Source organism: Ictalurus furcatus, chromosome 9, assembly GCF_023375685.1.
Source record: "Ictalurus furcatus strain D&B chromosome 9, Billie_1.0, whole genome shotgun sequence".
NCBI classification, from domain to species: Eukaryota; Metazoa; Chordata; class Actinopteri; order Siluriformes; family Ictaluridae; genus Ictalurus; species Ictalurus furcatus.
The window spans coordinates 16,290,484-16,304,991 of record NC_071263.1 but is presented as its reverse complement, the minus strand read 5'-3'; the positions used below and the strand labels follow the sequence as shown (position 1 = coordinate 16,304,991).

The following is a 14,508-nucleotide window of genomic DNA, read 5'->3' as shown; positions in this document are numbered from 1 at the left end:
AGTGATTTTCTGCTGTTGTAGCCCAGCTATAAGGTTTGACTTCTTGTGCATTCTGAGATGCTTTTCTTCTCACTACAATCATACAGAGTGAATATCTGAGTTGCTGTCAGTTTGAACAGTCTGGCCATACTCCGTTGACCTCTCTCATCAATCGCCTGTGGGGTGAACTGAAGAGGAGAGTCGAAATTGAAACCATCTGGAGAGATTCTGTATGGAGGAATGGTCTCAGATCCCTTACCATGTATTCTCTAACCTCATCAAGCATTATGGGAGAAGAATCAGAGCTGTTATCTTGGCAAAGGTAGGTGGCACAAAGTATTGCCTAAAAGGGTGCCAATAATTGTTGCACACCTATATGTAACAAAGATTTTTTTTTTGATAAACCTGTGTTGTGTTTGCAATTGTTTGATATCCATGAGAGCAGAGAAATTTTGTGATTTTTTTTTTAAACAAAAGATCAAAAGGTTAAACAATAAAGACCATTTTTCACAGTCTTCTTTGCTCATATTTACCAAGGGTGCCAATATTATTGGAGGGCACTGTACTTGCAGATAATAAAAACCACCTATATCTGGCACATCTGATTTAAATGGCCAATAAGTGTAGATACACAGTTGGTATATTTAATATAGTGGTTGCTGAGTGCATGCTTGATTTGGATTATTCCTCAATTATAAATTCCTTTGACCAAATGAGTAAATGTAAATGATTACAAGAAAAACAGTGGCAAAAGATGAACTCTTTTAATATCATTCAATAATTCAATCACACCTGGAGATTTGAAAGTAAACACAAGGCTACAGATGGGTGACAAACTAAAGGAAAAACTGTAATAATGAGTGCAGATGCTTTTTACAGCCAGTGATATCTACATTTAGATCTAAAAGACATCAGTAAATAGAGTTTCCACTGTTCTTCAGGTGACTGAGAATGTCAATGGAGGATATGTACAGACTGTCAGTAAGAACAGTAAGACAACTTATGTTGGTTTTTCCTTTCATTTGTCACCTGTTTGCAGCTAAGCCAGTAAAAATATAAAATAAAAAAGGTCCATATCGACAAATACTTTAAGCATAAAATAACATTCTTCTCTTTTGTAAAAAATATCTATACATAAGCTTTTTATGCAAAACTAATAGGTGTAATAAATTCTTATTTCAAATTACCTGAATTGTAGCTAAACAAGGAAGGCAATTTGTGAGCATGTTGTGCAATTTAGGCCAAAAATATAAACTCACACAAACATGTAAGCAGAGTGTTTTGCTAACGTCTTCTTAACTGAGGAGTCTTAAAAGGTGCTATATTATTTTCAGGATCTTTGTGTAATTCCTGCCTGTGTATGAAACATATCTCTAGTGAGTTACTATGAAAATAATTCTACAGATTTTAATAAACTTTTGTAGAGTCATTTCTAAGCAGTTACAGACTTTTGTTGCAACAGTGTGATGTAAAATATGAGAAAGAGAAAAAAAATATTTCACTATGAGGTCAGTTTCATAGCAGTGGGTTCTGTGGTTATTAACAGCAGCCTACATAACCATAGCACTCATAGGCTTACATCAGTAAAAGCCAAATTTTCAAATTATATCCCATTTAAATTTTTAGTGTATGTCTAGACTGGCTGTGATGCCTTCTTTAAATATGTGGGATGCACGTATTGAAGTTCCAGAGCTGGCCCAAGAACCATTTCCACTTTTTGTGCTCATATAAATAAAATATTAAATATTTGCTTCCAGTCACAGGCCTTATATAATATAAAATGTGATTTTATATAAGTCCTTAACTATCTAGCTAACAATCATGCGTCTTTTGCCATGGTCCTATTCCATCTTGGACCTCTCCATCTTGGTTTTGAGAAATTCCTGACAGAAGGAAGAGGGAAGATGTAAACAAAACAGCATCCTTTGTGCAATGATTCCACTGTAAAATGTCTGACCATAAGCTCATGACATAAAAATGTAACCGTGATCACAAGACACAGTAGAACATTAGTCACTCTACCTCTTCGTCATCCAACATCACAGGCAAAGCTCTGTAGAAAAGGGGCATGTACAACACCATAAAAATAAATATACAATAATACACCTACTGCACTGCAAGCACTGCAACAATGTTTCGCTTAGCAAGTAAAAATGTCTTGAACAGTCAAACAAACGCTTAAAATTATCTAAATGATCTGCCAAAAGACTAAGAAAATTTAAAGCTTAAAACTGTCAAATATATCTAGAAGTAGGCTTAATAATCTTATATTTGGTTTATTGTAATCATATAATAGGAAATAGTAGATAAATTTGACTATATTCAAGATATTTTTACTTGCTAAGATGCAATTTTTTTGCAGCGAGAAAGCTGTACAACTCAAGGTACAAGGTAATTATGGAATTAAGGTTACTGTAACACTTAATAAAACATGTCCAAATGAAATCCAAATCAATCAAGCAATGAAAACTCGAAGCAATCTACAGTATGTACATCCTAATAAAGATGATTAGATTATAGAAGATAGATAAAAAAAAAACAGTTTTTGAATAGAATCTTACTAAGAAGAGAAGAAAACTAACAAACTTGGCAGTTGTATTATTTGCACTTCTACTTTTATCTTGGTTACAGATTGCTACTTATTGTTTTAAGATGGTAAAGCCCTGTTTGTGGATGTCTACTCACACATCAACAACACTTGTAGGAATGTTCTCTTCCACCCATTTCAGGTCTTCATCTTTGCAGTTCTACAGGACACACATCAGGGCTTAATGGCAACACACTAATTATTCTAAATGATTGGTCCACCCAAGGCCATTCAAACATGAAGAGATATTTTAGTCATTTGCTCACAGTGACTACATTTACATGGACAGCAATAATCTAATTATTGACCTTATTCTGAATAAGACAATATTCTGATTAAGGTGTTTACATGAGTTGCTTTTAGAATGTTCCTTTCATGTACGAGTTTTACATGTTATAGAACATAGATTGAATAATGGCACACGCCATTACGTCCCCACGCCATGCCGTCCGACGTTCCCTCCAGAATTTCATGCATCAACATACAGTTCGTCTTCTTTATGGTACCGTATACAGTTTTGTGTGTTTTATTTTTAATTTTTACGAATGCTTCAATGCTTATTTGTCATCCTATATGTGCTAATAGACGACTGCTTGAAGCCGTGGGCTGCGTCCCAAACCATGTACTTACCTATTATATAGTAACTGAGATACATGTATTTCTCCTACTATATAGCAGGTAAGTAAGCGGTTTGGGATGCAGCCGTGCTCTCGTTTGCCGTCAAACGGTTGAGCACTGCCGTGTGTGTACGTGTCCTGTCGCAAAATGCGGTGAAAGCTCCCACATGACGTTAATAGTGTGATTAAGGTGTGTACATGTCTATAATGCACATCGATAATGCGACTAAAACAGGAATACTCCACATGTCTTAATTCGATTTGTGTTTACTTCGAGTATGACTTTAGTCGGATTAAGGTCATCAAAAATCGCTGTTTACATGGTAGTTTCTTAATCAGAGTATTGTCTTAATCAGGTTAATATCGGATTATTGTTGTCCATGTAAACGTACTGACTGAACATTTCCCTGCCAGGGTTTTTAGAAACAATATACTGATTATAGGATGTACAACCAATCAAACTGATATTCAGATTAAATGTCATTCTCACCTCTTTGCTAAAGAGTTTCTGACTGCTGTTTGCCTCAGACTTGGCTCCTCTCATTTTCATTCCCTCTGAAATGTTGTAACAATAGATGCAACAAGATTAAAATGAACCAGGTTTCCAAAGAATATACTCACTTAAGTTAAATGCAGCACTGTTTATTTTGCACACCTTTTAATGCAACAGCAATAAAATAATAAAACAGTCACTGTTTTACTGCAAATGGGAAAAATAAAAGCTATGTGTTATGACTGATGTGAAACCTCAGTCAATTTTAAATTTTTATCAAATATAAGAATGGGGACAAATGTGACCTCAGTGACTTTGACCATGGCATGTTTGTTGGTACCAGATAGGCTGGTTTGAATATTTCAAAAACCTCCTGACCTCCTGGAATTTTCACACAGTCTACAGAGCTTACATAGAATGGTGTGACAAAACAAAAAAAACATCCATTAACAGGCTCGTTTTGTGGATGTAAACACCTTGTTAATGGGAGAGGTCAGGGGAGAATAGCCAGACTGATTTGAGGTGACTGGAGGGTTATGGAAACTCAAAAAACTGCTCTTGGTAGCAGAAAAGCATCTCAGTATGCACAAAACATTGAACCTTGAGGTGAATGGGCTACAACAGCAAAATACCAGATCAGGTTTTACTCCTATACAGAAAGCCAAGAACAGGAACCTGAGACTACATTGTGCACAGGTACGCTTTTGAAAAATGATACCTGGTCTTTTTGCAATCTTCAACTGTCCAGTTTTCCATGAGCCTGTACCCACCGTAGCCTCAGATTCCTGTTCGGCTCATTGTGGATGCAAATTTATTTTTACTTTATTTTGTTGTTTCTGTGGTTGATTAAAGATCTTTATTAATATAACGACCTTACCGAAGGCTTCATTTAGCATAGGCTCCTTTGCGTCTTCCTCATCATCTTCATCAATGAGTGGAGAGTGAGAAAATCTAAATAGAGGAAATTCTTATTTATTTAAAAACACACATACAATCATGCCGTTTTTCAGACAGACAGAGGCTTCAGCCATATTATTTACTGCACAGACATCCAACTCTGCACTGGCTCTGGCCTACAAGTTGTGATGCTTTTATCATTTGAAATCCTTTGCTGTTGCAGTACTTTCTATATCTGTCACATTCAATACATTCTTCTAACCTTTGACTATTGACAGAGGGTCGTAGCAGCACCATGATGACCAGCAGGATGGTGGAGAAGAGCAGCCTCCAGAAAGCATCATCCAGCCACATGTCTCTCCAGCCCTGACAAAACAAAAACACGCCACACTCAGAACTTCAAACAGAAAGACACAACACTGTTTCTCATAATATCAAAGCCAACTAAATGTGCTACTCACTGACTGACAGTCCACAAACTTGAATTGTTTGGATGTCCATATGATGAATATGATTGATGCTGCACATAACATATACACAGAACACAGAGTATAATGTACAGTATGTCTCATACTGGCTCACTTACATGCACACACAGAAATCTACCTCACCTAGCACAGAGAAGATGAGTGTGTTGGTGAAGTGCTGGTATAATGAGAGCTTCACCACATTTCTGCGCAGCTTCAGGAGCCGAGTCGTTTGAGACAGGCTGATAAAAACGTGCGATTCACTAGTTAAGGGCAATTACATTCTCATAGGCCAAACAGACAGAAATTTAGAATTAGAGAACACATAAGGAGAAACAAACACAAAAATGGAGAACAGATTTCAAATCCGAAAATCAACTAAAAACAACATAACCTCAGCCTGTAATGCTATACCAAAAAATGACTGATATGTACTGCACACTTTTTTTGTCTACTAACTTCAGAATCTTAAAGGCATCAATATGATTGGCTGTCCACACTTCTGTGTATGTGCACAGACTTTTAACAGGGGTAAACAAACTGCTGATTCTAGCCTCTTTGGAGCCAGATTTAGTGACTGTGTTAAAAAATAGTTCACATTACATCACATTACTACCAGTTAGTTCCGGTCCACTAATCCGATTGGACAAGCAGCATGTCAAGTGTGCTGATATTTAGTATAACAGCACTGTGACCTTTAACTGTTTGTCTCAATCCGCTTGTCTGTGTTTACTATATAAAATTCCAATTTTAGCAATAGTTTATTACGCTAAAACCATTACATTTACTATAAGCTGTCAGTCAGTCTGTATGTTGGCATGGCAATACGCAACACTCCTGCTATATTGCAAAATTATCACATGTTTAAAAGTATTTTAATTTATTGTCTAGTAAATTTTATATTCATTATGGTATGGGGAAATGTCTGTGGTTACTGTGCAATCTTTCAATCTACCTCTTCCTGTGAAAAGCAGTTCTTGGCCACGTTTAATACTAGAAGGCTATAGGGCGGAGTACCAGAAGGCTACAAGTCAAATTACATTTACAAATCAGTCCTCTTTGTTAGCATTTTCCATACTGTCACCACTTTTTCAGAATTGGGGTTATATTTGAATAAATTGATAATTTAGCTGCAGAGACCAGAAATTGAGTGCCCATTTTAATTATTTGAGGAATAATAAAAAATAAAAAAAAGGCCAATTAAACTGATAGTTTACCAATAGCAAATTATTAAAAATATGACCAACAATTGCCACGTGACTGACCGAACATGTGATGAGAGTTAGTACTGACTTTTGAGAAAAGCCTCAATAGTTAACATACTGAAATTCAAAACGTTTTAACTACGTTTTGTATGAGGCTAGAACATGGACTCTTGGAGAAGGACTTGCAGTGGGCTCCCGCCTACTCCATGGGTTCCCTACGTTATTCAGGGTTCCCCACTTACACCCTGCCTGTAACCTTATGCAGTTATTGTGTAATGCGTTCAAAATAAGAGTTATTGTCTCGACACTGATGACATATATGATGAAATGTTTGTTTGTAGTGTGTGGACTGATCAAGACAGGACTTGTCTCATAAAAAGGATATCCACCATATGACACAGGAATCGGTAAGAGAGAGACTGAGACTGGCAATAAGAGCCACTGTACCATAGAAACCCTGTAAACACAGCAACAAGAGAAACATATTCTCTACATGAATAAGTTCTATGAAAATTTAAACACACTTTATTTATGAAACGGAGCTATATGCAAAGTCAGGCCACTCACCCCTTTAACCCTGAGGATGCCCTCCACAGATGCGAAGATCAGATAAAGCAGCCCTACAGCCACCAGCCTGGGTACTGTAGTCCCTAGCCTGGGTCTGAGCCAACAACAAAGGAAACGCTCAAACGCAGCCGTTATGACTTTTATTCACACGTACGAACATAGAACAAACATTTTTAAGAAGTCAAAAGTCCTACATGCTAACTGTCAAGGTTGTATTGTGTTACAATGACAAAATGCAGCTTTGGGGAGTGCTCCCTCATGAAGCTAAACCTGTGTACTAAAACCACAATAAAAAAGCAGTCTGTTGTGTGGGTTATACCAGACATGGTATGAATAGAGACATCCCATTGTATAACATATGAAAAGAGCAGTGTGTTACACTCAAGATTGGGGTTGTATTATGTTAAAAGAGCCAATCACCTTGTTGTTTAAGACATGTACAGAAATTCATCTGGCCTATCAAATTCTTACACTGCCACATGCACAGATATAAAGTGTTTGGCTCTGTTAGTTATGAAGAAATGTGCGTGCACAGTAACCAGAGCAACATTTTGTTGTTTTTTTTGAGGCAAATCCGTATTTAAAAGGTCATCTTGTCAATCTGTTTCTTGTATATGGATCTCTCACTATTCAAGTAGATAGGAACCTGGGCTTGTATGACTGAAAACAACTGTCTGGCAGTGTCACCAAGATGGCCGCCAAATGGGTAGACTTTAGAAGAAAGACTTTGGTTATACTCACATCACAATGCCATAGCCCAAACTGACTATGATCAAGAGGATCCGAGCTAGGGACCTTTTCAGTGCAGACAGCAGTTCAGCAAAGATAAAAGCACTTTGGTCTGAAAATGAAGAGACGGACAAATCTATCAAATTACCACTAAATGGCAAGGTAGTGGATAAAGCCAGATGATGTCACACCACTAACTGTAAGCTCCGTGGTATCTGATGCTTTGGTACTCAGAGTAAAACAAAGCCTTCTCCAACATGCCCAGGACGATTACAGCACCGATCCAAAACTGTATCCTGAGTAGGTCGCGCCAATAACAGGCTAGCCAGAGGAGCCACAGAGCTCCGAACAGCACATACACGATGCACATACTCATGAAGAACTGTGAGAACACAGAGAACACAACTTCAGTACCAGCTACGCGGCCTCACTGACAGTCTCCTGGGAGTTTTATTTTAGCTATGCCTTGCCACAAATAATTACATTAACACTTTAAAAATATTTCTTGCCTATATAATGTCTGTGACAGGAATTGTGTGAAAAAGAGGGATGTTGCAACCTAATTAAGGCCTCATGACTGTCTCAAATGATTCAAACACTCCACAATTCAAGACAGAATGTACTCACCATCATTAGAGGCCAGTCAGCAGGTGAGGAGTAGTCATGAGAACCTTTCATTTCTACTATCACTGTAAACATGCACACCCAAACACATAGGCTTCTTTTTCAGATATGCATTTACCCGTTACTGTTAGCAAGCTAAGATGAGTTACTATAAAAAGGTTTAAAATGTACTTTACTTGTAATTGATAAATGGTCCTTTGGATCACCGGTTGCATCCGCATCCTCTGTCTCTCTGCGCCCTCTACTGGCTTCTGGATTTTGTAATGTTTCGAACTTCACAATAAACATGTAGGGGCTCTCTGACCATGACTTGGCAACCGCATTAATGTACTGTAACACAAAAACAGAACACAAAATATAGCCTTCCTTTGCATTTACATTCAGACACTGTGCGAATTGTATACACCTTCAGCTTGATCAAACGTCTGACATGTTCTGCAGAAATGTGGAAATTGCATGAAAAGGTTTGAGTGAAGTATAAGTGAGAAAGATCTCACCGGTTTATCTTCCCATACATGTCTGGTTTGGTTTATACTCTTGCCCTCCTGTAAGTAATAGGTAGAGGTTAGGTTAGGCCAAACTACTTTCCTCTCTCAGGACATATACCTGTTGATAGTATAAAAATGACTGGTAGACTGTTGCCCTTCATAAATGTCTTGTGACTTCAATCTACATGTATCTATTTTATCTTTATATACTTTATCTACATTTTACCAAAAAGAAATCACTACAGAAATGTAGTCAATAAATAAAATGTCCTAAATCTAGGCAAAAATGTTGCTGAATAAAAGGAACTTACTTGGGGACTGAGAGACAGAAACGGCTGAAATTCTTTATAATAAATCTGCAATACAATTATACAGAAAACCATAAATATAATACAGTCAGAAAAAATAACAGTTACATATTATTTAAAAAAAAATGAATTCATTGTTTGTAGGTATAAGGCAGATTATGAGCTTCTACACACAGACCTTAGGGGTGAAGAGAGCTGAACAGCTTTCATAGTAGACGTAGCCTTGGCTATAGAAGCCGCTCCAGTCCTCCTTTAGCCTGTGATCCCAACCAAACATGGCCTCTGCTGCAGTGTCCTACAGGGAGCGAGCTTCAGAGCTACAGTCAACACGTCAGGACCAATTTCCTTTACCTTTAGTTCCTTGTATTCCTTCATGTTACCTGTCTGACTTTTCACAATTCACACTAAGACAGCTCTCCCCAAAGTCTACTGATTAACATAAACAAACAATGAGTCGTTAAACACCCAAACATTTTCACACAACCACACCCTGTTTTCATAGATGAGTGTTCTCATAAATGATCATTCAGAGCTTTTTTGGATGAAAGTTGCCACTGAAAAATGTGTGACATCTTTTAGAGTTAAAGGTTTTCGTTTAAGGGATTGAGCTTTGAGGTTATGAACATTCCCTTTGCTATTTTTCTTTTCCTATTGTAAGAAATCATGAACATCTCCATTCTTAGTTCATACCCAGAGCATGTACTAAATGAAATATGAGCATACAATACAATACAATACAATACAATACAATGCAATGTCAGGCACTTTTTACACTCAATAACCACAGCCTATTCTACATAGTGTGAGGACAGGGGCCATGAAAGTAGATGAGCTTCAATGTGAATTTTTCTTACTATTACACAAGGGTTATCAACATTTCATTTTAATACTCAATAAGAAATCTATAGGCCACATTGGCATGTTTAAAAACATAGGACAAGGAATACATATCTAATTCAGACTCAGAAACTAGAGCTCCAGACAACAATATAGAGAATGTTGATTGCCGCCACTCCCCATGACCCTGTGTCTGGAATTTCAGGAAATATGGCACTCATATACTAAAATTTCTTTACACAATTTGGCACAACTCGTACATGTAAAACGTGACATAGATTTCACTAAAACAGTGTCTGGTGAAGTAAATTAGCCTAGTAAATAATCTATAGTTTAGTCTAGAGCTTTAGTTTTCGATAGCTTGTCACTTTTAGTGCACTGTTCTCATACTCACAGGGGTGCTGAATACTTCATTGTAACAGACAGATGAACGAAGATACCAACTAACATTAAACGCCATTTTTTTCTGTTCACATGCTGCCAAATCTCCCTGAACTGTATAAAAAAGGAAAAGAGACTATTAGAAATATTCACCACATTATTGTTACTAATACTTGTTTTACAACAATTCAAAGACCTGATCTGCATAGACTAGGTAAAACAGCATTAAACAGGGAAGTTTAGAATCATTCTGTTAAGAAAACATTTTCTTCCAAAATGTCCAACTTCGCTAGCACTTACATTTCATGAAGATGGTAGAGTTGGAATACAAAGTCTTACGAAAAACGACGTCATTTTGCTGAAAAACAAAAAATATGAGACTACGTTTATGGAGCACTATGGTTACGAACACAATAGGTCTGACACGATGTTATGTATAAAAAGTTCCATGGCATTTTCTGATCTAAAATAGCCTTTAACAGAAAATCCTTTTGTTTTGTGGTTTTGGCCAATCGCTAAAGTGCAGAATGTGAGAAGCTTGCACAGGTCTTTTGTGAACTAGTGTACATTCAAAAATGAGATACTTTAAAAACGAGAGACAAGTTGACAAACTGGCAGGAGGATATATGATGTCCTTAATTCATCCTACTGCAGAAATACACTTGAATACACAGCCTGGTTTAAGAGTATTTATCAGAACCCTTCCGGTATGCAGAGATGTGCAGTTTAAACCTGGATTTAAACCAGAAACTAATTCATGACCGAACCCATGATCAAAAGTTATAGAGGAACTACACTGCATGTCACCCTCTAGCATGAAAGAATCTTCACACTGTTAACTTTCACATCATTTATCGTGTTTACTTCATTCTCTCTCTTTAACGTGCCATGCAGTTTAAGGCTGCTAAACTTCCCAGAAGCCGGAATGTATTCCCAGACATGCATGCTGCTATAAATCAAGTTTGTACATGTGGATTTATTTAAGTGGCATGAGAAACATTGTGCATATTATATTATATTTATACACACATACACACACATATATATCATTACTTAATCTTTAAGTAGTGTTTGAAATAAGTCCCTCACTCAATTTTGGCATTTACTATATAGACAGTTATGTGTAGAGTCCTGTACAGGGCAGTGGTGAGACAAAATCCATTAGCATATTGCTTCCTGAAGTTACATGTGTACACAGACCATGAAAAGACACTAGTTAATCAGTCATTTTCTCTTTTGCCTGCATTTATATATACAGGATTGACTGCCTGTGTCAGCAGCCCAAAGGTCAATAAAATCAGCACCCAAACAAAACTCAAAATAGCATTTCCCAGTGCATTAGAATTCTACAGCTTTTGCAGTGTAGCAGTGTAGTAGCTCTATAGTTATGAAGGTGACGTGGCTTTTGAAAGCAATTTGCACATGGGTCTGAGGAACTGATGAAATGATTTACTGTGTCTTTATGGAGTCACTGTTTCCACTACTAGCTAGCTTTAAGCTTGGGGTTGTGTTATGAAATATTCTGTGGTTTTGGTCACTCTATTCGAGTTTCTCAGTTAGCTGAATGGGCTGTTTGTTTTTAATCCTACACAGTGGTCACCAACCCTGTACCTTCCTGAAGACTTTAGCTCAAACCATGATCCTGCCCACCTGATCATCTAATCATTGCCTTAAGAAGATCTTGATCAACTAAAACAGGTGTATTAGGTTTTGGTTGGAGATGAAACCTGGATGAAGGTAGATCTCTAGGAAGAGCATAGGTGTCGACTGCTACAAGCTGACTTGGTTTCTTCCAGTTCATCAGCGTTAATTCAGACTTCAGTGCAAGTGCTCGTTGTTTAATAAAAATTTCTACTTACAGTACGACTGCGCGCAAGTCTGATCTCTACAATACGTTTTAACCAAGTAGTTAAAACAGCTCTTTGAAATTGTTCAGAGTTTACAGCTCTAATATTGTGTTGATTTTTAACTAATGTGTTTAACTGCTTTGAAAAGCCTAATAAATCTATACAAGTCGCCCCGTATTACACTGCAGCTGTGTATAAACCTTTAAACATCAGGAAATATTACATACACTGAAAACTCTAGTTCTTAGCATTGTTAGCTCAAGGACCTTGCTTAACCAGCTGTCATAGCGAAGTGTCCAGCTATGAACCAGCCACGTTTCTCCTCCTGTGTATATCGTATCGTGACACTTACCAAATTAACGTCGAGTTGTATACTCCACAAAGAGATTTCCGCCCCGAATGTACGGCGTAGCGATGATAAAAACAAACCCAACGAAAGAAACACAGAAACACCTGCCATTTTTACAAAGCTTGTACAACTCTACGCCCCACAGGAACAGCGCGAGTCGGTCGCCTTCACGTGTGTTTACACTGAATCAGCCAATCACCGTTCAGCAGAGCAACGCGTTTGCCTGGCAGCTTTCAAGAGAACAGGTGTAGAGATATGAGAAAACAAAAATAAGATTATGAAAAATATGCGATATGTGCAGTAATAGGTTGGTTTTTTTTTTACACTATAATCAATAATAAAACTGGTTAAAATGTTCACTAATTTATAAGTAGTCAAGATATCGTTGCGTTTTGAAAACACAAGTTACATAAGGGCAGTTGAACGTCGCATGACACCTGGCGCATTTCCGGGTGGCGCGGGCTGGTGGGCGGGCGGGCGGGCGGGGCTTGGGCTGGTGGGTGGGCGGGGTATTGAGTCATGAATATTTAATAAACGCGTAACGGCAATTTGGAACACACTGGAAGAAAGCAGCCAGGACTTTTATTTTAGCACAAACTCTCTCTTACAAACCACACGATATACAGTAGAACCCATTTGTTACAGTACTGTGCAGATTACACAGATGTTTAAGTAAACTGAACAAGTGCAGGGAACATTTTAAACAAAACTGATATCAAAAGGAAAGAAAGTTAAAAGAGAAGGGGGGGGGGGTGTAAAATAGTAATAACTAGCACAGCATTATTATTATTATTATTATTATTATTATTATTATTATTATTAACAGTGATGATAGGTATCATTAGTTATATACACATACCAATATATATGTATGTGTATATATATATATATATATATATATATATATATATATATATATATATATATACACACACATTGTGTGTGTGTGTGTGTGTATCCAGCAGTACTGTGCAAAAGTCTTATGATTATACATTTTTATTTTATGCCGTCTACATTTTCGAGTCAGTAAAAAAACAGATTACAGATTCCCAAACATTAGTTTTTCAGCCAAAAATTAAATGTTACAGAAAAATGTCAGTAAAGAAAGCTGCATATTACATAAGATACCACTTTTCAGAAAAAAACATAATGAAGGCTTCTGGGTTTTGCTGCATAAATAAGAAGCAAGTGCGACAGTTAATGTCTCCAGAAGAACTGTGTCTGGTTCTGCAAAATACTCAATAAAACTTACAGCTCATTTCCTTATAAAACTACACTAATTGTACTTGAGACTACTATTGTTTTTTAAGTAAAGGATCGCCACACCAAATATTTACTTTCTTTCATTTATTACTGTTTACTGCTTTTTATAGTATTTAAAAAAAAAATATATAGAAACATTTAATTTCATTATTTTTGAAGGCATGTTTTCTCTACAGCATTTCTTTGCATGTGCCTAATACTGTGTGTGTGTATATATATATATATATATATATATATATATATATATATATATATATATATATATATATATATATATATATACATACATACATACACACACACACACACACATGCATACATACATATATGGGGGTTTGATTCCCACCGTAGCCCTGTGTTTGTGGAATTTGCATGTTCTCCCTGTGCTTCGGGGGTTTCCTCCGAGTACTCTGGTTTCCTTCCCCAGTCCAAAGACATGCGTTGTAGGCTGACTGGCATCTCTAAATTGTTTGAGAGATGTATGAATGGGTGTGTGAATCTGTGTGTGATTGTGCCCTGTGATGGATTGGCACCCCATCCATGGTGTCCCCTGCCTTGTGCCCCATTCTCCCTGGGAAAGGCTCCAGGCTCCCCACGACCCAGTAAGGATAAGTGATACAGAAAACGGATGGATATATATATATATATATATATATATATATATATATATGTACCTCTCACGTCCTACACACTACCCTCACCCACACCGACAGCAGCAAAGGGAACTATGTGAGGCTGCTGTTTATAGATTATAGCTCAGTCTTCTATACCATAGTCCCACACAGACTGGCCTCCAAGCTCAGGAACCTCGGCCTTAATGCTTCCCTCTGTGACTGGGTCCTGGACTTCCAAGCAGACCCCAGGTAGTGA

The 14,508-nt window shown here is 37.2% G+C and overlaps 1 protein-coding gene across 1 annotated transcript; it reads right to left on the bottom strand.

Moving 5' to 3' along the window:
* Nucleotides 1-686: 686 nt before the first annotated feature.
* LOC128612955 (transmembrane protein 87A-like) lies at nt 687-12,800 on the bottom strand. The gene is made up of 20 exons (XM_053633445.1): nt 12,379-12,800; nt 10,480-10,537; nt 10,193-10,293; nt 9,140-9,256; nt 8,965-9,009; nt 8,663-8,710; nt 8,342-8,495; nt 8,169-8,230; nt 7,740-7,923; nt 7,554-7,653; nt 6,813-6,906; nt 6,631-6,702; nt 5,185-5,293; nt 5,035-5,093; nt 4,836-4,939; nt 4,554-4,627; nt 3,674-3,738; nt 2,665-2,726; nt 2,002-2,032; nt 687-1,862 (listed from the first exon to the last, which is right to left on the bottom strand). The coding sequence occupies exons 1-20, from the start codon at nt 12,484-12,486 to the stop codon at nt 1,821-1,823; spliced, it is 1,689 nt and encodes a 562-aa protein (XP_053489420.1). The 5' UTR covers nt 12,487-12,800; the 3' UTR covers nt 687-1,820.
* Between the last annotated feature and the right edge of the window lie 1,708 nt (nt 12,801-14,508).